Below are 24,411 nucleotides of genomic sequence, written 5' to 3'. Positions count from 1 at the left end.
AAATCAGTTTTTGAAAAAGAATGCCTAATATTCGTATTTAAAAATGAAAAAAGTCTGCATACTATGGTTTATGTGAAAGATGTTTATTTTCTTTTGAGCAATATTAAAACAAATAAATTACTGTGCAGTTCGATAACACAATGAACACATAATAGAGACAACATTCTAAAAGGCACTTCTGGTACAATCACAGTTGAATAATACAATCAGGCAGTTATTTCTCTTGACACCTTGTAAAAATTGCCTGCCCATTTCCCATTGTTCCTTTAACATTTTTCAATTAATTGCTTCATTTTATAAAAATTCAAAGTTCCATCATAAAATGAACCTATATTATTATAATTGATTCATGTTAAGTCTATTTACTGTTAATCTAATCACCAACCAATCACATTGAGACAACATTTTAAAATGTTACCCTTTATTCAGGTGCTAAACTGATCATTCCTTCATAAGAAAGGTTGTAAGAAAGTGTTTACATAGCCAAATATAAATGAAGGAGAACTTGTTATATAAATCTTCTAGGAACAAAAGTTGGATAAGCCAGATGTTTTTTGTTATTACTGTTTATTCTTTTTAAATGGGTTTTGGTTTTGTTGTTGTTATTTTTAATTATACAATTTTAAATTGTATGATTTTATACAAAAGACTTTAAAATATTTTTTAGCTCACGCCTGTAATCCTAGCACTCTGGGAGGCCGAGGTGGGCGGATCGTTTGAGCTCAGGAGTTCGAGACCAGCCTGAGCAAGAGCGAGACCCCACCTCTACTAAAAATAGAAAGAAATTATATGGACAGCTAAATATATATATAGAAAAAATTAGCCGGGCATGGTGGCGCATGCCTGTAGTCCCAGCTACTCGGGAGGCTGAGACAGGAGGATCGCTTGAGCTCAGGAGTTTGAGGTTGCTGTGAGCTAGGCTGACGCCACGGCACTCACTCTAGCCTGGGCAACAGAGTGAGACTCTGTCTCAAAAAAAAAAAAAAAAAAAAAAAATATTTTTTAGAAAACAGAATCTAATTTTGTTCTAAAAATTATAACATTGCCAGCTGCGGTGGCTCACGCCTGTAATCCCAGCACTTTGGGAGGCAGAGGGGGGAGGATCACTTGAGGCCAGGGGTCTGGGCAACATAGTGAGACCCTGTCTCTACAAAAAAATTTTAAAAATTAGGTGGGCATGGTGACACATGCCTGTAGTCCCAGGTACTTGGGAGGCCAAGGCAGAAGGATTGCTTGAGCCCAGGAATTTGAGGTTATAGTGAGCTATGATTGCACCTCTGCACTCCAGCCTGGGTGATAGAGTATGACCCTGTCTCTAAAAAAAATTAAATTAAAATAAAATTGTAATGTTAAGTTAGCTTCCCAATGCTAAATCAATCAAACATGCTCTCTAAAACTCAGATTATTCCATGCATAATCTGAAAAATACCAAATGTAGATGGGTGCAATGCGCACGACCTGGGGAACAGACACGCCTGGAGCTCTGACTTGGGGGGAAAGGCGGTACAGGAGCAACGTATGTAACCTGCAATTCTGTATCCCCCATAACAAGATGAAATAAAAAAAAAAAAAATTAAGAAAATAAAAAAAAAAAACCAAATGTAATTAACAATGATTTTAAAAATGTAAACATTTCCTTTCCTTTCCTTTGTGTAGTTGTATTGTTTAACTAAAAATAGTCCATGTATAAGACAACTAAATATTATTCCATCTGTAAATCTCTATGTAGTCATAAGAATAACCATAAACAAAAGTCAAAATTACATTCTTGATTTGTTTAAAAATGCAAAACAGTATTGAGAAGGCATCAACTGTGCCTGACATATTTTCTAAATTATTTTTGTTAATCAATTATATCAACATGAATAATTTCATAGAGGCCTATAGATGTATATACAATAGTATGGCATATAGACTCTTTAATCAAAAGCTTCTATTGTGCAAGTGTGCTAAAATAGAATTTCCCTGAGATGGACTGCCTTGCTGGCCTGCAGAAATAACTGTAAAGCTTCATTCACATTTTAATCTGAATTATAATCTAATCTGACCCCCACCCAAAATGAATGTTAATGGTTTTTTATAATCAGTTGATTTGTGCTATTATGTCATTTCAGTTACTATTTATAAATTTGTTACTGTACCAATGTAATCAGAGAACTTGTTTAAAATGAAACTTTCTAGAAACATACAAAGATGCCCATGAACAGCTATTTCAGAAATAATTTTCATTTTATCTCTTCAAGTGCAAAAATCAGCAAAAAAATTAAAAAGTAAAAAAGCTTCCCAAATACCCATATTGCTCATGTCAGCAGATTTTTATATTTTTTAAGATCAGACAAGAATTTATTAGTTTAAAATATTAGCTTTTTTTCTTTCATTTTTTTTTTCTCCCGCTTTTTTTCTTTCATTTACATAACCAGGTAGGGTCTCTCATTCATGTATTTTTAATTAGAAAGCTATTCACATGAAATAACTTCTCATTGAATGGTCTCAGAAATGCTGCTGAGATAATCTTCAGACTTCATTATAAAATTCATCCACTCCTGACAAATGTCCTCCATAGAGAATTCTTCACCACCGTATTCCAGGGGAAGAATGTCTGGGAAATGCTGAAGTAAGCTTTGTTTATAATTGTCCCCATGCATATGAATCTGAAATAGCCAAAACATTTTAGATACTATCCCCTCCACCTCTCACTATATTAGATGCATTTCCAGTGGAAAATCAACCTCATAAAACAAGATACTCTGTGGGATAATATGTGTAGATACTAAATCCTTTATTCCTCTGCTTATAAATCTAAGAATTTTACCTACATTTAGATTGTGTTGATGTTAATCTACTAATCTTACTGTTTTCTTAGATTTGCATTCTTATACCTGCATAAAATTTACAAAAATATTCTTTTCCTCTTTCAAAAACAGATTTTAAACACTAAATAAAATTATTTTATAAATTCTATTCGCTGACGTGCAGGTGATTCTTACCAAACTATCTAATATTCTGGGACTATTCTATAGATGATGAAAATGTACTACCTATTATTAAATTCATATTAAATAGAAGCATATAGCTTATCATACAACTAGGTATATGAGAAATAATTTATGTGGTACAGATGATGGATACTCTTGGCTAGTACAAAATTAGGAGATAATTATGATGGTTGAGAACCTTAAATTTTAACTATAAAAATTGATCATAGAATGCCCTGAAATTAAGATAAAATTGTAGAAACTTAAACCAAAAACACATTTTGCTAAAATAAATAAATAACCTTTGCATTTGCTAGGGCAAAATGTTCATCTATGTATTCAATAATCATTTAATAAATACCTACTATGTGCCAGATAGGAGGATTGATGAATGAAAAGAGTAACCTGTACTCAGGAACCTCACAGTCCCAATCCTTAATTTTTTCTGAAATAATTTAAATATTATCAGTTAATTGAGAAGAAATTCTATCTGCTTAGGAAGGAGCAAAATGAGAAAATCAGGGTGTTGCTAAAAAATTGAAAAGGAAAAAAGTGGCTGGATTGGGGTTAATTCCCCCTATTTTGGTAAGTCTGTTTGACGTCAACTAACTTTCACTGAGAAATGCTTCACCTACTTCTAAATTTTTTATTTTTCCACTTTGTCCATATTTTCCTGTTTATTATATTCAGTTTATTCTTGTTTTTATTTTTATTTATCCAAAATATAAACACTTATTTTTAGATGTTTAAGAGTTAAACAGGGTGGCCAGCTATTATCAAGCTACAATGAAGAGTAAAAAAAAATGAACCAAAAAATTGACTTTTATAAAACTACTAGAATAAGAAGTGGCCATCTTCACTAAGCAGATAATTTAGGGGTAGTTCTTCTTGAAGACATATAGACATACTCACTGGATAACTTCTAAAGAAGCTCTAGGGTCATAATTTTCTGACTAGGTACAGATGTTATATTCTCTTTATATTAAAGAATATCATTTCCAAAATTCTAAATACGCTATTAAAATTCACATACCACTAATTATATTTAAATAGTTTTTTATATTTAAATTGTCAAAGCCTTTAGAAATTATTTTGTGTTCAAGGTATTAGATGATGCCAATGTTTGTCTACATAAATGCTCTAAAAATTCTCTTCTACAGATTACTGTAGAAGAATGGTTGCCATTCTTAAGAACTCAGACTCCATTGTCAACCTTTCAAAAATTATAAGAGATATTAGATAGTCACCTGAGATAAGGCTCCATAGGATAGATAAAAAACATCAAATTTCTGGGCTTTAATAAGCCTGGCATAAAGTCACATACCTCAGGTACTATGGTTTTCAGTTACACTGAAATTGTTTAATTACACTTCACTGTTTAAGAAAAGTATTTATTTTTATTTGCATAAATAATACATTAACATGCTTAGAAATTAAAATAAGATACACAGATGTCTTGTTCCCAGCCCTATTTTCATCTACTCCACTCTATACCTGTACTTTTGTTCCCTAAAGGTAACCACTTATTTTATATTATTTTTGGTATATACTTTTATTGTAATTTTTATGAAAATATAAATAAATATTCTGATTTCTCCCCCTTTTTTATACAAAAAGTGGCACACCATAAACACTATTTGGCATTTCACTTATTTCTCTTCACAAAACATCCTACAAATCTTGTTGAATTCCATTGTGTGGATGTATCACAGTTTATTTAACCAGTCCCCTAATGATGAACACTTTTGCTGAATCCTCCTGTATATGTAATTTTGTTTATGTACAGATATATCTGTAGGGAAAATGCCCAGAAGTGCTAAAGCTGTGATTTTGATAACTATTGCCACGCTGCCCTCTATAGGAAATATACCGTTTTGCATTTCAACCAGTAATACATGAGAGGCCCAGTTATCCCTCAACCTTATAACCAATATCCTTGTTTTTTCAAAATTAAAAATAAATTTTAGTTTATAAAAGTAGTTGGCTTCTTAGATAAATATTCAAAATATTATACTCATGGTATGAGTGAATATGATAAAGCAATGCTTAAATGAAAAAGGGTTGGAATGTTTAGTGTAGAGGAACTATGAATTGAGTATGTTTTACTCACCCGATTTTTAATTTTTTCAGTCAGCAATAGTTTAATCATGGAAAAGACAGCATGGAAAATTACTGGTTCATTTATCAAATGGATGCCACGAACTTTCAATGGAAAGGAATCCTTTTGAAAATAAAGAATAATCTTCTTAATAACAAAACATAAATAAATATTACAATCCTATTCCTAATGACAGGTCTCCTCTTTGAACACTTCCTAAACTTACAGCAATACCTAAAGTGTAATTTTATTTTCAGAATTATTCATTCCATCAACCTAAAAGCCTGGTTTACAGTTCACTGTTACTAGATTAAGATCTCTAAAAAAAAAAACCAATCTTTATAGCTTAGGCAAAGTATTTTGAGGAATATTAATACCTGTAGACTTTCATCAGAAAATTTCATTCCTAATTACATATAAATTTTTTTATGGACTAATGAGTAATTTGAACATCTATATTTAACTTTTTTCCCCAAAATTTTTATTCTGAGAAAAAAAAATCAAACTTACATAAAAATTGAAAGAATAGTACAATAAACACAAACTTTTAAACTTTTCACATTGGTATACATCTTAAACATAAAAGTAATATAGGCTTATTTAGAAAGTTTAAAAAGCTAAGTGTTAAAAGGGAAAAAAAAGGTTCCCTGCCCAAAAGTTGTATTGTTAATACAAAGACTTTTCCTTCCCAAAGAACCTTCCAAGGTTATTTTATGTGAAGTTCTGTTTTATTTTTCTATGCATAGCTTTTAGAGATATATTATTAATTTGGGGCTTTTCTTCCAAGTCCCTTCTATGCATAATTTTATTTTAAATGTAATTACAGATATGCTGCCTAAATAATTTGCATCCTGTTTTGTTCCATGGATATAACAGTTTTTATAAACATCATGTTTTAATATTGTTGCAGTAATCCATCAAATGGATGTACCATAATTTAAGGAAACATTTTGCTATTTCTGGACAAATAAGTTGTTTCTCATTTTCTTCTACTAAAAGTGATGCTGCAGTAACGATCTTTTATGTTTAGGAGTGGTGGTTATGAGCACAACTTTTACACTCAGATGACCTAGACTGTAATCCTCCTTTCACTGCTGACAAACTGTGTCTGGGCATTGCTATGTCACTTCTCAGACACAGCTTATTAATTTGTAAAATGAGAAAAACAATAGTCGTATGTCATAGTTCAGTGTGGACATTAAGAGGTAATGCACTTGAAATACTTAGCAAAATACCTGATACATAGTAAGTTATGATTATTATATACGAAGTCTTTATTATATTTAAGATTATTCCTTAGCTAGGTTCCCAGAAGTAGAATTGCTGGGTCAAAGATGATGACCATTTTAGAAACCTTTTGATTTCTAAAAAAAGCTATATCTTTTTTTAGATACCTACCAAGACTTATGTGACATTTTATTGTGTCATTGCTATACATGTTTTTGAGTCAATATTTTAATTTAGGGAAAAAAATTTTAATGACAGGAAGATTAAGTCACCATATATTGTTAAAATGTGTAAATTCTGTGATAACTAGTTTTGAATATATTTTTGCAGTTTATTGCAACACTTTTGATTTTATAAATTAATAACACTTTATTTCCTTTAAGCATTACTGAATTCTATGTATCATTTCTAAAATTTTATTTATATATCTCATAAATGTACTATCGCATCTTTTTGTCTAACATATAACAATTTAACACTATTATTTGGAAGTATTTAATATTATACCTAACAGTTAAAATATACACTTACTGTAAGTACCGCAGCAATCTTCTTGGCTACAGATGGGGTAATTTGAAAGGCATGGGAAAACTGCCAGCCTTCCATATCAAAGATAACCTTGACTCCATTCCGTTGAGTTTCTACCTCCTGTACAATAAGCTCGGATGTGATTAGACTTACACGAAATACATCATAAGCTGTAAAAACTTTTGGGTCCCAGTGGGCTAAAAAAAATAAAGCATATCATATCTCAGCATTGTGTAAAGACTCAGAAAGATTTAAAAGGGAAACGAATTCTTTTTAGACTTAAAGGATCAGTGGAAATAAAAACATGTACAAAGATTATGAATTGAATAATAGATCAGATTGGGGTCCAAGAACATGGGCCTGCTTCTCCCTCCCTCCTCAAATCCCTAGCAGAGAACAGATTTTTAAGAGTGTGCGGGAAACATGAATAGATGCAGGCTGGATTTTATTGCAAAATGAAATCACAACCTCACATACCGGAGAGGGCTGTGGCCAAAGATGAGAATGCCACTGGGTATGCTCCAGGTTCAGAGGTGTTGGAAATGGGAAAAGCGAAGGCCTGCATTATGAGGAGCAGTTAGGCCCCATAGTAACCAAAGAGGTTGCTAAGGGAAATGCCTGAGGAGCAGACAGACAGGTTGATCCTCTGACGATAAGAAGCACATGGCAGAGTCATGTCCCTGCAGGTTAGACCAATAAATGTGGGCTTGGGAAAGAAAAGCCAGGGAAGGACCTAGGTAGCTGTCCACACCCAAGGAAAACAGGGAATACCTGGGCTAAGAGAGGAATTACTGACAATCTAGTCCACACATCTCGCCCCTCCCCTCCATCCCAGGGACAGCCCATGGCATACAGAAATGATAGTAATGGACAGGCAAGCAGGTTAAGTCAGTAATCTTAAAAAAAATACATTCATTAAAAATTAGAGTATTAAACACACTCACGTGTGTGCACACACACAAAGAACAGAAGAACCAAACTCAATAGACAAAGACATCAAAACTCAAGGAAACAATTACAAAAGCAAAAGACATCAAAAGAAGCATAATAGAAGCTGGGCTCCGTGGTGCACACCTGTAATCCCAGCTACTTGGGCAAGACGACTGTTCCAGCCCAGGAGTTTGAGTACAGCCTAGGCAACATAGTGAGACAACCTCCCACCCCCACAACTCTCATCTCTAAAAAAAAATTTTTTTTAAAGAAACATAATAGACTCAGAAAAGGGAAAAAGGATAGTGTAGTCTATTATTGTAAGAACAGGCTATTATTTAAAAGAATCAGTTAAGACCTTGGGATAAAAAGATAATTAAAAAAAAATTCAGTTGATGGGACAAATGATGGAAAAGACACAGCCAATAATTGAACGGTGGTTTGGATGAGCAAGTTGAAGGATTCTCTCAAACTTGGCACAAAAAAGCCAAGAGTTGATATATATGAATAAAGAGTTAAGAGATGCAGCTAAATCCAGAAGTTTCTACATCCAACAAGAGTTCTAGCAGGCAATGACAGAGAACAGGGAACAGAGGAGAGAGGAATAGTAACAGTAGAGAAAAATTTTGCAATATAATAGTGGGTCTCAAAAGGCCTATAAAAGGAAGGCTCTGTAAGTCTTCAGATTGAAAGGTCCATGAAATGCCTAACAGGATGAATGAAAAAGAAAAAAAAAATATTCATAACTAATGGTAAAATTTCAAAAAAAAAGTGTCTGGCAAGGGCGACTGTATACAATAGCGGTACCATTTTATTGAGATAGGAGAAGTGTTTAGGGTGGAAAAGATCGTAAGTAAGGTTGAACATGTAAAAATGGTGACTGTTGAGATATCCAGTTGAATGCAGCAGGAATAGGAGCTTGTCATATAGATCTGGGTCCCCAAACAGACCCAAAGGGTGAAGACCTGGGGCTTGTTCATGCTTACAGGACAATCTGTGACAGGGATATTGTCTTAGATCTATGTTTTTCTCTACTGTAGTGACGAAGAGAAAGTAGCATAAGAAGAGAAGGCTGAGGCCAATGTCCTGAGGAATTTCAGAATTTAAAGTGTGAGTAGAAGAGGTGATGCCAACAAAAGAGATTATGAAGGAGCAGCCAGTTAAGTCAGATGAAAACACCAGCAGAATGTGGCATCAGAGAATCCAAGGGAAAAGGATAGTTCCAGAAAGAGGAAGTGACCCACTGTGTTGAGAGGTTAAGCAAAATAGGACTAAACATGTCCATTAGGTTTGGTGAAAAGAGCGCTATGGCTCACGCCTGTAATCCTAGCACTCTGGGAGGCCGAGGCGGGAGGATTGCTCGAGGTTAGGAGTTTGAGACCAGCCTGAGCAAGAGCGAGACCCCATCTCTACTAAAAATAGAAAGAAATTATATGGACAACTAAAAATATATATAGAAAAAATTAGCCAGGCATGGTGGTGCATGCCTGTAGTCCCAGCTACTCGGGAGGCTGAGGCAGATGATCACTTGAGCCCAGGAAGTTTGAGGTTGCTGTGAGCTAGGCTGTCGCCATGGCACTCTAGCCCAGGCCACAGAGTGAGACTCTGTCTCAAAAAAAATAAAAAGTCACTGATAATTGGTTAAGGTTATTTCAGCAGGGGTGGGAGTAAAACCGGACCAGGGTGGGCTGAGGTGGAACTAGGGGAAAATGTGGATGAGGAACTAATTAATGGAGTTTGGCTGAGAACAAGAGGTGAGGGGAGATGGCTAGAGTGGAGGCTGGAGGGTTTTGTGGGACTGAGGAGGAGTTTTTGTTTTGTTTTGGATGTCTGACCCTTACCTGATTTAAATGTTTATTGGCAGCAAGTCCTAGTAAGGAAAAAGTTGAAAATCTAGAAAGAGAAAAGATAATCAAAAGTATTCCTAAGAGGGAACAATGGGATTGCCCTTGCTTTTTAAAAGCCCTGGATTCCTGGTAGGAATTAAGTAATCAACCCTTGGATAACCCAACTCAAAATTACTACATTAACTTCAGGCATTTGGCCAAATGTTACAATGAGGAAAAATATGAGCAGAACAAATGAAATCTGCAGATCAGAAAATAGTTACTGACCTAAATTTCCTAGATGACCGACATGATTGTCTAACTTGCACTGTCCAATAGGGTAGCCATTAGCCCTGTGTGGCTACTCAAATTCAAAAGTTTCATCATCATCTAAAGTTCTATTGGATAGTGCTGGCTAGACTTTATGCTCCATTGAGGAAAAAAAAAAAGCAAAAATCTTAAAATTTTAATTCCTTCTCTACCATATACCCAACTTATACTGAGTGCTTATTATTATGTACCAGGTAATATTCTTTGTTATATTTTAGATAAACAGGTAGACAGATGATACATAGATTTAATGTTCACAGCAACCCTATGCAATAGGTTTTTACTATGCCCATTTTACAGATGAGAAAATGAGAGTTAGACAGCTACATAGCTTTCCACACAGCTAGAATGTAGCAAGGCTGAGATTCCAACCCAGGCCACATGCCTCAGAACCTGTTATTCATAAGAACTACACCATAGTCAAATCTTAATACTTACTGTTAAATTTTATTTTTGCTGCTGTAGTAGAGTACTGGGTCTCAAAAGGCATAAAATGATATCCTCTGGCATGTAGACTGATAAAAGCTAAAACTTAGCTTCACCTCGGGTTCCCCTGCTGGCATGGAGGAATAGGCTCTGTACATTTTATCATTGCTTTTACTGCACAGAGATGGTATCAAAGGAAGCTGGTTACACTATGGGTCTACCAAAAAGCTCTACCATAGATTTCCTCGTTAGCTCCACCCATTAAGTCAATTAAATTTTGAAAATTTATAAATCTTTATCCTATTTCATTTTACTCATAAAATTCTTCTGAGAAGCTGGGTGTGGTCATGCCCAAAATACTAGCACTTTGGGAGGCCAAGGCAGGAGGACTGCTTGAACCCAGGGTTTGAGACTAGCCTGAGCAAGAGCAAGACCCGGTCTCTACAAAAATAGAAAAATTAGCTGGGCATGGTGGCAGCTACCTGGGAGGCTGAGGCAGGAGGATTGCTTGAGCCTGGGAGTTTGGGGTTGCAGTGAGCTATAAGGACTCCACTGCACTCTAGCCTGGGTGACAGAGTAAGACCTAGTCTCAAAAAAAAAAAAAAAACACACAAAAATTCTGAGTTTCTCTTTTTCATCCTAGACTAACCTAACACATAGGAGATTTGCTGCATACCTTCCTGTTCTGACCATCACTAAACTACATGTTTTCTTGATTTTCAAATCTCTTTGAGTCAAACAACACACTTAGAAATTAATATACTACAAAAGACCCAGGCTATGGAATGTTCAGCAAAATTGTTACAAAATAGATTAAGCAAGTACCAAGATAACTACTGGGTGGGGGAAGTGCCTTAGCACTTTCTTGCCTTGAAGTAGCTGGCTTAGACCAGCCCTGACTCCTGTAGAACTGCTTTGGCTGTCCCACAGTGCCCTTCAGCCAATTGCAACACTAAAATCCCCACCCAGTGAAAAATTGTCATATCATTAACATAACATGGGTTGCATGACAGTATATGATGATGGTAGTGCGCCTGTGTGATTTGTTTCACTGTGAACAAGCAAAGATAACAATGTAAAAACTTTGCATTACTCATTGGGAAGGGATTTAAAGCAACACCACAGGGTGGGCAAATGCACATTTTGCAAGAAAGAAATTCCTGTGAAAAGAAATTCCTCTGCTGTCCAGGACCAAGTGCCCTAGTAAGTAACCTCTAATGAACTCGTCTAATGTGCTCCCCCCACCAAAAAAAGACCCAGGCTGGACAAGAGGCCTACAGGTTCAATATTAAGGTATTTATGATCAAACTAGCACATTTGCTTTCTCACTATCAAGGTATCATTTTTACTTCTTCACCTGCCCCAGTTATTAATAGTTTACATAAACAAACTAGAAGAAAAAAAAAAATCTAGCCAGGCACTATAGAGCAAAGACATTTTCAGAAAGAATCAGCTGCAGATCTCAGTTTTATGTTTCTCAGACCCCTGAGTAGAGTTCCAGATAATACATAGAACACCCAGTTAAAGATGAATTTCAGATAAGCAGGATATAATTTTGTAACATAAGTATGCCTCATACATACTAAAAAAAAATTATTGTTGTTTATCTGCAATTCAAATGTAAGTAGGCACCCTATATTTTTATAATATATAGGTTATTAGCTAAATAAAACATAAGTACTTTGCTAAGTCTGGTATGCCTACCCCCAAGGAGATCAAAGAATTTCATTTCTAGGAGCTCATTCAAGTTCTTCTGACACTGGTGGAGCAATAAAAGAATAGAAAGGACATTATGATGTCTGTTTATAAGATGATGACTTTATGATTAACCCAATTTTATCTGACACATAAGCTAGGGCCAAAAAAAAAAACTGACTCATTTTACTCAATGTTCTGATATCCTTTTAAAAATTAAGTACAGTATCTTCTTGCAAGGTAGCAAGCAATTAAGTTATAGTCAGTGAACTTAGCTGTAAGCAGGAAAGAAGTGCAAATATGTAAGTATTTTCATCTTTAAAGATGTAGAAATTTCTGTAAGGCTATAATTCACAAGATTCTGCTCCTGTAATGTTTGTTATCTTTGTCCTTTCAACAAGGCCATGAGAGGAGCTGGGAGTACTGGGTCTTTCTCCTTTATCTGACATTTTTAATCACACAGAGGTCTAAGGAAGAAGGGCAGACGATATAGATCACCAACTGCTATGGTGTGAATGTTTGTGTCCCCCAAAATTCATATGCTGAAGTTTTGACTCCCAAGGCGGTATCTTTGGGGGATGACTGGGTCATGAGAGTAGAGCCCTCATGAATGGGATTAGTGCCCTGATGGAAGAAACCTGGGGAGACCTCTGGCCCTTCCAACATGTGAGGTTAGAGTGAGAAGGCTTCATCTAGGAACCAGGAAACAGACTCCACCAGACACTAAATCTGCCAGCATCTTGAACTTGGACTTCCCAGCCTCCAGAACTGTGAGAAATAAAATTCTGTTTTTATAAGTCACCCAGCCTACGGCATTTTGTGATAGCCGGAATGGACTGACACCAACCTACAAGAAACACCAGGAACACCTAATAGTGAAAAGGAGAAGCAGAGGACAGAAAGAGGAGCTAATGGAACAGTGTCTGCAACAACTCCCAGGTGCTGCCTTCCCATGGCACCCTCCTCCACCTGGGGGAATGAGCCCCTTGCTCCTCAGCCTGGGGCATAATTGAATTAATCATTCATTCACTCACGCCACAGATATTTAATGAGGACCTACCACGTACCAGGCTTGGGAGACATCAGTGAACAGAGCAGACAAAATCCATGATCTCAGGGAGCTTATATTATTACAGCTCAGGATTCTTTTATTTGTATTTCCTACTAAGCATTTTTGAAACACTTTTTCTTGATCTTTTTTACCTTCTCCCACTATTTCTCTTCTCTGTTTTCCCTTTCTCTTATTTTATACAGTTGACTGTATGGAAGAATCCGAAGTAGGATTGTCACTGGTTTTGGTTAATTTTCTCCTAACTGCCAAAGTTTTTATTATATTTGGGAGACAGTAAGACCCAAATTAAACCTAAATTCTTAAAGATGGACTCATTGACGCTTTCCATATGGCAGTCAAGAAAAAACAGAAGAAGGAGAGGAGGAGGAGAAGAAGAAAGAAAAGAAGAAGGGAGTGAGAGGGAAGAGGAAGGGGAGAGGAGGGGAGGGGAGGGGAGAAAAAGAAGAGCCGTGTCTGACTTACCGATTCTGTAAATAAGAACTTTGCTGCCGGTGGGGTCCCTGGATCTCAGGACTCCATGGTAGCCGGCCTGCAGAAGGCCAAGAATACTTCTAGGGTGCAGATCTGCACTTATTTCTGGGCATTCTGCTCTCCACTTGTAATAGTTTTGTAGTAACTAAAAAATAAAATCAAAATGGTCTACAAATAGCATACATGGTAAGCATTTTGTAAAAATAGTAGGAAAGCTTTGGCATTGTGTATGAACCTAACATTTATTATGCCAGGATTTTTATCTGGTGTTATCTTCTTAGCTGTAGAACCAAAAGTTCCATTCATTAAGGATCTGAGGTGATAGTAGTTAATCACAAATTCAAAGTTGAGTAATTTCCATTCGCCACCTATGGTAGATAGTCTCCAAAAACAGCCACCAACAATTCCTCCCCTGCTGGTATACACATGTCATTCTTCTCATCAAGAGGTGGAATGTGGGAGGCCAAGGTGGGCGGATCGTTTGAGCTCAGGAGTTCGAGACCAGCCTGAGCAAGAGCGAGACCCCATCTCTACTAAAAATAGAAAGAAATTATATGGACAGCTAAAAATATATATAGAAAAAATTAGCCGGGCATGGTGGTGCATGCCTGTAGTCCCAGCTACTCGGGAGGCTGAGACAGGAGGATCCCTTGAGCTCAGGAGTTTGAGGTTGCTGTGAGCTAGGCTGACGCCATGGCACTCACTCTAGCCTGGGCAACAGAGTGAGACTCTGTCTCAAAAAAAAAAGAGGTGGAATGTATTATTTGGTCCCCTCCCCTTGAATTTGAGCTGGCCTTACACCCTGCTTTGACCAATAGAATGTGGCAGATGTGACGCTGTGCCAGGCTTTCAGAAGCCTGGTACCTTCTGAATTTGCTTTTTGGGATCCAGACACTAACTATGTAAGATTACTGAATGATAATAATTCATGTGGAGAGAGGCCCTCGAGGTTGAGAGGCCATCCTGGGTAATCTGACTTCAGCCAAGTTCCCAACTGATGCCATGTGAGGCAGAGATGAACCACACCCATTGAGCCCTTCCTAAACTGGGGATTCACAAACAAATTGTGTTTTAAGCCACAAAGTCTCCGAGTGATTTGTTACTCAGCAATAAATAACTGAAAGACCATCTTTAGTCTTTTTTGAAATAAGGAAGAATAGAAATCAATCAAATGAATTATGAGAGCCTATGGAACAGCATACCTGGATATTAGATCTTGGCAAAATATGGTTTGAAGGAATCTCATTTTCTTTTTTTCCAAAAGCACTACCAGAAAATGGTTAATCAACACACACACAAAAATACAAATATTTTATTTGTACAAAATACAAATATTTTGGCCAGCTTATTGGAAAAAATACTAAAGCAAATTCTGCATTAAAAATTATATTCTGATTTTCCTCTTTATGATTTTTAGCATTCTCAATTTTTCTGAAATAATGATATGAAATCTCCTAGCAATATGGGACCACAGTTCAGATAAAAGAAAAAGACAGATTTTATATTTGAGAGTCATTGGAATTAACATGGTAACTGTAAACACAAAAATAGCAATGACTTGAAGGAGAAATTACAAACAATTTAAAAAAAAAGTACGGGGTGAAATTCTGAGCCTTGGAAAACGTCAATGACTGGGAATGGCTGGGGGAAGAGAGCAACCGGATGACCTACCCAGGACTATGGTATATGGAAGGGAGAACAGCCTCATCTATGTTGCTCTGCTCCCCTCTCCCTTGCCCTTTCCATCTCTCTCTTTGTCTCTCTGAGTTTGTCTCCCTCCTTCACTTGCTCTCTCCCTCTCATTCATTTCTGCATTTAACCAACTTGTCTTAACTTTTAAAAAAAGAGAATATTGCTAAGAGTTAAATGCAACAGAGAGGTAAGTAGGAAAAGAAGTCAGTCGATTTGCCAACAAAGAAATAATTGGTGACCTAAATTGCAGTTTCCAAAAACAGTGAAAACAACAGGCACATTGTAGATCCTGGTATATTCATTCTAGTCTATAAGATGAATTTCTCTTCCTCCTGCCTTAGGGGGCACCAGAATTACTGTTAATAGTATTTTTAAATGCTTATTACTTTTTTGATAGTTTTCTCAGACATAAAACATTACAGCATTAAAACTCCTTTTAATTCTAATTCAAGCAAAATGCAGGAAGCAGCATATTGGTAACTATTTAACAATAACAGTTTTATTTTCCTATGGAATGATAAAAGTTGTGGCTTCATTAGAAGGGATCTTTTAGGTAATAGAGGCAGAGTGCTCAGCTTATTCATTTCTGCACAGTGCTGGGCACCCAAAGACACGTGTGTTGAATGAAGGAATAAACTAATGCATGAGTAAACCACTTGAAAAAAATGACTTTTATAAAGATGCACAAATCACTGTCATGCCTCTGACCTTAACTTTTGCAAATTGAAATATTTAAACCTGGGTCTTTGATCATTACTTTTTCACTGATAAATAAATTATAGTCCAATTAATATAACTACATTATATAAACTGCTACTGAGCAATTCACAAACAAACTACCCTATGTTCACAACAACAACAACAAACATTGGCTAAAAGTGAATATTCAGTATTGGAAGGTGCCTGTTTTGTACAAAAATTTGAAATAAATATATAAAGATTATAGTTTATTCTTTGTAATAGAGTAAGTTTCTTCTTACATTTTCCGTGTACTTTCAAACAAAATAAGCACCACCATATTTGTGCCACATGTATAGGGTTTACCAGTATCATTTCATTTCCTCTTCACACTATTGTTACTATTGTTAAGGCATTAAAAGCACAAAAAAAATAATAAAGCTCTGAGAAGTTACACATTTGTTCAAGGGCAAAAACTATCAGGAGCAGATTGGAACCTGAAATTGACACGTGATATGATAAATTTTACAAAAGAAGCTACATTTAGAGGGAAATTAACAGGGAAAGTCTATGGAACTTTGAAAGCTTCAAAGTCTTTGAGAAAACTATAAAGATAATTAAAGGATAAAAAGCTTATCACATGTAACAAAAATATAAGGAAGCAGACTATTCACTTGTGGCATGCATGAGAATGTGTAGAACAGAGAAGTTAACCTTTGGTTGTTTTTATGTTCATTGTTTTAAATCAAAGGGGCAAGTGCAGTGTATTTGAGAGCACTCCTGTGCTCCACTTAAGTTCAAATCTCTGCTCCAACACTTAATAGCTACATGATTTTTGACAAATTACTTATGCCTTATATTTCAGTTTCTTCCAAAATGAGAATATAATAAGATAATCCATGCAAACACTATTTACCAAAGTACCTGGCATTCCACAAGCATATGAGCCATTAGGATTATAAAACCTTACTAATCCATTATAACTTCAAATGTAAAAACTAGAGTATTGAGAAATTTCATCGTAACTGAGGTATTTATCAAGCTTTCTTCACACAAAAACTATAGGGCTTTTATATTAAAAATAACGGAGTTTGAGTTGAAGTAACTACCATTGCAGAGGAAAATGAAACAATAGTTTCACTCTTACCCTTTCCCTTTCCTTTCCAGTTGGCAGAAATGTAAGGCAATGAGTTCACAGACAGAACTTGACTTCTGTCCCGTGGATGTAGACACAGTCCTGCTAGCCAATTCCTCAAGGGAATGGTGGAATGAAAACAATTCAATAAAATAAGGAATACAGAAAAAAAAAATATCACAGAGGCTGAATGTAAATTTTATCTCCTTTTCTATTTAGACATTACCTTTTAAAAAGTAGCTAAAATGAAATCAGTAAATTATATACTTTTTATTGTTAGTTATTTATATGTTTAATGCCTTATTTAAACTGCACTATTCATAGGACCTGAGATTAGATCTTCATATTCAGTAGCTGCTGAGTACATATTAGTTTATTTCTCATGACACTGGAACATTTATGTAGCCATCTGACATAATGCAAATGAATAAAGCTGGATCCCTATTTCTTTCCTAACATCTAAATAAATTCCAATACATAAATGACTCCAACATAAAAAAGAGAAGACATAAATTACTAGAAAAAATTTTGGATAAGAGCTTATAAAACCCAAAACCAATAAAAGAACAATCAAATCGATACATTTGATTACATAAAAAATTTTAGTCCTGGCATGGTGGCTCACATCTGTAATCCTAGCACTCTGGAAGGCTAAGGCAGGAGGATCGTTTGAGGTCAAGAGTTCAAGACCAGTCTGAGTGAGACCCCGTCTCTACCACAAATAGAAAAAATTAGCCAGGTGTGGTGTTGTGCACCTGTGGTCCCAGGTAGTCAGGAGGCAGAGGCAGGAGGATTGCTTGAGCCCAGGAATTCAAGGTTGCAGTGAGCTGATGACACCACTGCATACTACCTGGGGTGACAAGAGTGTCTCAAAAATTAAAAAAAAAAAAAATTAAATTCTGCACAGAAGGAAAATAGTATAAATAATGTCAAAATACAGGAAACAAGCTAGGCCAAGGCCTATTTTCTTTGATACATAAAGATATTTTATAAGTCACTGAAACATACAAATGAACAAATAGCAAAAACAGGCCATTTCCAATTAAATGGAAAAGAAAATTTTTAAAATTTACATACATAAAAGATGATTAATCTCTCTTGCAATGAAATAAATGCATATTATAATAATGAAAAACCTCATCTAGCAAGTTTGCATACAATCGGGTTTGATAATGCAGTGGTAGGTGATAATATGAAGAAAAAGGCATCATTGTGTAATTGAGTGATAAAATCAGTGCAAACTCTTTGGAGAACAGTTTTTTATATTCCTCAACACTGAAAAATACACATCTCACTTCATCCAGTAATTTCACAGGTTGAATTTATCCTATAAGGATATATTCCTATTTATGTACAAAGTACAAAGACGTACTAAATGCCAGTCAGTGATGGAAGAAAGCACAGCGCCTTGTTTATCTTATCTTGTGTACTACTAGGGGAAGTGTAGAAGTAATGATCATTGAATGAAGGAATGAACGGCATGCAAGGCAGCACTGCATCAGCTGGCAATGAGCCCTATGTCCAATAACAGGGGATTGGTTGGATACATTTTAATGCAGTATAATATATCTACCCAGTGGAATGACAGCAGCCCCATAAGGAGTAAGATGGATGTATACAAGCTGGTATGAGATGAGCCCTGTGCTAAGACAGGTCAGAAAGGCAAAATGGAAAGCACACACACATGCGGAAAGATAAACAAGAAACAGGTTACAGTAACTGGCCTCTGGGTACCTGACTGGCAAACTAAGGTTTGGAGTGGGGAACTTTTTCCCTTTAGAAAGTTACTTTTAGAAACTTACTTTGGTTGTGTTACCTGGATTATTGTTACCTTAACTTGACTTTTTCAAGAAAAATTAGTTAAAAAACAACCCAAAAAACCTCATACTGAGACACCTTAGAATTCTGTACTATCAATACCATCCCTGCCACCCAACTTGCAGCCTGGCACTGAGGAAGCCACTTGGAGAAAGGGCTAGGTCCGGTCCAACTGCTGACTGCTTCCCATGTGCCAGGCACTGTGCTGGGCACAGCTTGTTCTGTTAAACTGGTTAAAGTTCAATCCTCACCAGTCAATGAGGTAGATGTTTTCACCATTATTTAACAGATAAGGATAATGAGCTTAAAGTGACAGAACTCAAGGCCACACTCCTCTTTCCGATTCCTGTCTTTCCAGCGCCTGGTGTGTAACATACTGGGAAACACAAAAGAACCTCCCCATCCTTCCCAACCCCACGACCCCCCCATCATTCTAAATACACTGGGCTGCTTTACTGCCTTGACACTTAAGTATTGCTATTAATAATATGGCTTCGGAACTTCAGTTTACCAGCAATTTCATTTTCCCCGCCACATGGCATTATCTGCTCATAAGTGACAAGTCTGAGTTTCCAGCTTCTCAGCTGTTACTTTGTTTTACAGCACAGGCTTTCTTCCAGGGACAGGAAGGCATTTCCTCCAAACTTTATAGGCACAGAAGCCTGATCTAGGGCGAGAGTTCAGTGCTTAAAATCATTAAACAGCCCATCACCCCAGGGCTCCACGCTTTCCAAGTTTCGAGGTTTTCACAACTCAGAGAAACTGGAAGGACCAGAGCGGGATCTCTCGAAACACCTCCGGCCACTGCGGCCACGCAGGGCGCGTCAGGGCGTGTTCCCCGCCAGGGTCCTGTTCCCCGCCAGGGTCCCGCCTGCACCCTGGGCTTCCGCGAGGGTCTGGGCACGGCCGCAGGCCCCCAGTCCCGCGGGCACGGCAGGGCGCCGCGGGCCCCGCACGCTTACCCGCCAGGCCAGGTCCAGGTCGAAGTCGCGGGCGCGCAGGAACCGCAGCAGGAAGGCGTCGGTGAGCGGCAGCGGCGTGCGCGGGACACCCGCCTCCAGGGCCCGGCGCCGCAGCTCGCTCAGGCCCGGCTGCAGCAGCGGCGAGTGGTCGGGCAGCGCGTTGAGCTGCGGCCCCGCCGCCGGCCCCTGCCGCATCTCTGCCATGCCCGCCGCCGCCACTGACCGGACGCCCGGGAAGAGCGCGGGCCCCGCGCCTCGCTCGCCCCTCCTCCGTGGCCGCTGCCAGCGCACACCCACCCTGCGCCCGCGGCCGCCCCCGGCCTCGCACACCCGACGCTTGGCGGGCGGCGCTGCCTCTTAGAGGAAACCGCGTGGTGTCCCCGCGAGTGCTAATCACGGCTGTGGTAGCTGTAGGTAGTAACCCGAGCCTCTTCCCAGTGAGGGAAGTCACTGGCGTTCAACCCCGAGTGCACTATGTCAAAAAGTTAGTTGGATCCCTTTTTTTAAAGTTGCTAGAATTTTTTTTTCTTCCTCTTTTTCCTTCCTCCCTCATTTCCTTCCTTTTTACAACCTTGGAGCTGAAAGGAATCTTAGAACTACCATTTCATTTAATGGCCTTGAGCCAGACGTGCTACTGGGTGCTTCTTCCTCCTCCCTCCTCCCTCCTCCCTCCTCCCTCCTCCCTTTTCCTTCCATAAAACAAACAGACTCCCCACCTCAAACTGTATGACAACAATGGTTTCTGAAATGCACATTCCACAGTGCCACCTTAGCAGACTCACTCCTCCTCCCCTTTCTCCCAATCCAGGAAAACTCTTCTCAGTTCTTGGCACCTGGCCCTATCAGAGACATCACAAATAAATGACCAGCATGTATCTCCCCACTTCAATTTTTTTAACACCATGAACTTACTCTGTTACACTCCAGCACCACTAAACTGTAAGCAAGTCTAGTCAATAAATGGACAGTCCAAAGCCCTTACAGGATTGCAGATGAAACAGGGAAATGAGGTGGAAACCTGAAAGCTCATTAAATTAGCCTTTTCTTGGTTTCTACCTATTGAAACTATCTAGACTTGACCTATTTCCCCAAGAGGGAATCCGTGAAACTAATTCTTATTAAATGTACAGTATGTGCTAGGTAATGCTGGACTTGCAAAACCAAATCAAAACCAAATTCTTGCCTTTAAGGAGCTCAGAGGGTAGCTAGCCAGGAAGACTGACAGTTCATTCATTAGAGAGTTGGTGAATGGTTACTGTGTGCAGATCCTCTTTTAGAGACTGGGGGTACTCCTGTGAACACACACAAAGCTCTTACCTTTAAGGAGTTTTCATTCTTGTCAGGGGAAGGGAGTGGATGGATAGACAATAAACATGATAAATCAGAAAATGAATATGGCGTAAAGGAAAATGAAAATCTCAGGATCATCCCCCTAATTCCTTATGCAAAAGGGAAGGTCAATTCTGGAGGCTGAGTCATGCAACACCCCCTTGCAAAAGAATAGCTGTTACCAATATTATGCATTAGCCAGATCCTCACCGAAAGGCAAAAAAAGGCCTCAGGCATCTACAAGGACTGCCCCCAAGGATCATTCATAAGGCAATTCCTTGTTGGCTTCCCATGAACAAAGACATGCAAATTGTAACTTTAGGTCTACAGGCTAAGTCTAGCTCCTAAAACTCTGTTCCACACTAAACAGAAAAGACACAAATATTATTTATCGCTGTTAAAAGAAGGGTAAAAGCCGGGTGGCATGGCTCATGCTTGTAATCCTAACATCCTGGGAGGATTACTTGAGGCCAGAAGTTCGAGACCAGCCTGAGCAAGAGTCAGATCCCGTCCCTACAAAATATAGAAAAATTAGTTGAGCGTGGTTGTGCACGCCTATAATCCCAGCTCCTGAGGAGGCTGAGGCAGGAGGATGGCTTGAGGCCAGTAGTTTGAGGTTCCAGTGAGCTGTGATAACCTAACGCCATGGCACTACAGACTGGGCAACTACCCACCACTGCTAAATTTTACTGGCTTTAAAATAAAAAAATAAAAATAAAACAGACTGGGCAACTAAGCAAAACTATGTTTCAAAAAACAAAAAAAAAATGAAGAAACAAACAAAAAAAACCCCATTTCAGCCCTCCATCAGTTTAGTTCCATGTAATTAATTCTTGTTCTGCTTGATATTGAGTTAACAATTTTCATGAACCCATCAATCTTTTTTTTTTAGAGTTCTGGAAGTTTTTACTTAGTTCAATAGTATGATCTCCAAAGTTATCAGAAGCCTGTATTCAGTTGTTAGGATCCTTTGTATGAATTTTCTTGAAGATACAACACTTTAGAATTTGCAAAGAGCTTTTAGGAAAAAAGGCAAATTTACTGCATATATCGAGACATAGAAGAGTTTTAGGAATCTCATACAATTTGGAACACTTATAGATATAAATGTCACTCAAAGAAAGGTAAGTACCGTTTCTCATTTAACAGTGCCTCCCATATGATTTTAGCATGCCAAATAAGCCTAATATGTATCTCTTGGACTTCCAGGGGCCCTGTTTGAACTTCCAGGAGACCTAGTGTCCACAAATTAGTACAAAAGCAAAACAACTTAATTTTAGAATTTGATTTTGAAAAGTTTTGAAAATATCAAAGATTTAAATGGCTCATGCCTATAATCCTAGCACTCTGGGAGGCCGAGGTGGGGGGATTGCTTGAGCTCAGGAGTTCAGAATCAGCCTGAGCAAGAGCAAGACCCCGTCTGTACTAAAAACAGAAAAATTTAGCCATGTGGTAGCATGCGCCTGTAGTCCCAGTTACTCAGGAGATGGGCAGGAGGATCACATTAGCCCAGGAGTTTGAGATTGCAGTGAGCTATGATGATGCCACTACATACTAGCCAGGGTGACAGAGCAAGACTCTGTCTCAAAAAAAAAAAAAAAAAAAACCCAGGAAGTAAACAATATTAATTGATAAGTACCAGATGAAGAGCCCAGGGTGAAGGACAGAGCTGTGTGTAGACAATGCCTGAAGGATCCCACCACTCCCAGCATGGCCAAGAGGCAAAGCTGGGTCAGGGAGGACAGGACCCTATTGGGCTCGAGTCTGCTCTGTAGCTGGTGGCCCAGGTGCTGTGGACACACAAGTTCCCAGGCCTCTCCATGCCACTTGTCTATACCCCAGAATCTAAAGGCTCAAAATGAAAGACATGAGATCACAGACATATTAAACAGGTATCAAAAATATCATAGAAGCAACAGTTTTATGACCTTAAAACTCTTATCAGAGACAGTATAAATTTATCTGGCTGGTAGACCTAGGCAAAAATGTCTCAAATTCTGAGATATTTCTATTTTATTTTACTAATACCAACAATTCTAAAATTAGTTTCATTTACCAAAAATTACTAAAGTCACATGAACTCAAAAAGCATTTGGGCTTATTTACTTAATTTATGAATATTCATTTGTTTATAAGTCAATTTGGTACCATGTAGACAATATACAAATACAGACATGTACATACAGACACAAAAATACAAACACAAAGATCTTATAGTTTTGATTTTTACATTTTAGCCATGAGGTAAAACTCACTAGCTTAAAAAGACAGTTGTATTAAATAGTGGCTCCGTAAGTGAAACAAGTTAAAGTTTATCTGTCCCACATGACCAAAGCCCTTACCAAGTTTCAGAAAGAACAGGGTATGAAATTTAGATCTCAAAGCAGAGAGAAAATTTAAGCTTTTTCAGGGAGTTTGGGTGTGTTAGAGGAAGATTAAAAACAAATGCCAGGGATTGGTATGAGTGCAGTGGTGTTTACAACTAATTGATCACAACCAGTTACAGATTCCTTTGTTCCTTCTCCACTCCCACTGCTCCACTTGACCAGCCTTTAAAAAAAAAAAAAAAAACAAATGCCAGGGTAACACAAAATCATAGGAATTCACCACAGGACTTTCTAAGGAGACCAATTTCATTATACTAGGTAGGTAGCTTTGCTTAATAACTCAGTCTCTGTTTTCCAGCTGGACTACTGAGTTCAGGGCAGAGCCCACGAACAAATAGGGCCTACAAAACATTTGCAGTTTTCACATATTTAAACATGTAAAAATGAGGAACAGCTAGAAGACAGAGCATCTAGATCTTCAAAAATCAAGGATTTGACTTTAACATTTAATCTCAGGTCCCCTAAAAAGAGGGGAAATGCCATAAGACCAGGCCATATAACACTTCCACAGTGTACCCCAAAAGACATTCCCTCTAGGCTGCTGGGTGACCAATGCCAATCAGCTCACTGTGTCATCAGCCCACCCCCCACCCCACGAGAGTCTTATCCCTTGGTGGCGATTGTTTCCACAGCCTCCAAGTGTTCAACAGTGCCTTTCTTACCTAAACGTGTAACGAAGCCAGGCATGGTGGTATTCAGTATGCTGCTTAAAATCTTACATAGCTTGGCCACTGGATGGGACATGACCCCAAATTCACGCGCTCCCCCCAGATGGTGGAGACCAAGAGAGAGTGCTCCCACTTGGTCACAAGGCAAGCTCTCAAGGACATAA

The 24,411-nt window shown here is 37.9% G+C and overlaps 1 protein-coding gene across 5 annotated transcripts; it reads right to left on the bottom strand.

The window, feature by feature from the left end:
* Positions 1-988: 988 nt before the first annotated feature.
* On the bottom strand, positions 989-20,587 carry TTPA (alpha tocopherol transfer protein). 5 transcript variants are annotated; one of them, XM_069465555.1, is made up of 5 exons: positions 19,864-20,577; positions 13,570-13,723; positions 6,832-7,025; positions 5,086-5,196; positions 989-1,315 (listed from the first exon to the last, which is right to left on the bottom strand). In XM_069465555.1, exons 1-5 carry the CDS (start codon positions 20,065-20,067, stop codon positions 1,148-1,150), a joined length of 831 nt encoding a protein of 276 aa, XP_069321656.1. In that variant the 5' UTR covers positions 20,068-20,577; the 3' UTR covers positions 989-1,147. The 5 variants fall into 5 exon arrangements, with proteins under 5 accessions (XP_069321656.1, XP_069321655.1, XP_069321658.1 ...); XM_069465554.1 differs by lacking the exon at positions 989-1,315 and adding an exon at positions 1,595-2,651 and having other exon boundaries at positions 19,864-20,574; XM_069465557.1 differs by lacking the exons at positions 989-1,315; positions 6,832-7,025; positions 13,570-13,723 and adding an exon at positions 1,595-2,651 and having other exon boundaries at positions 19,864-20,583.
* Positions 20,588-24,411: the final 3,824 nt, after the last annotated feature.

Source organism: Eulemur rufifrons, chromosome 3 (genome assembly GCF_041146395.1).
Source record: "Eulemur rufifrons isolate Redbay chromosome 3, OSU_ERuf_1, whole genome shotgun sequence".
Taxonomy (NCBI): Eukaryota; Metazoa; Chordata; class Mammalia; order Primates; family Lemuridae; genus Eulemur; species Eulemur rufifrons.
This window is presented reverse-complemented; position numbering and strand designations above follow the sequence as displayed.

What these genes read in the sequence shown, in the direction of transcription:
- TTPA (XM_069465554.1), bottom strand. Translation starts at nt 20,067, where the DNA reads ATGGCAGAGATGCGGCAGGGGCCGGCGGCGGGGCCGCAGCTCAACGCG. An exon ending in ACCTGGACCTGGCCTGGCGG is followed by an intron (nt 13,724 to 19,863) that starts GTAAGCGTGCGG and finishes TTTATTTTTTAG; the next exon opens with TTACTACAAAACTATTACAA. An exon ending in AGTTCTTATTTACAGAATCG is followed by an intron (nt 7,026 to 13,569) that starts GTAAGTCAGACA and finishes TATTTTTTTTAG; the next exon opens with CCCACTGGGACCCAAAAGTT.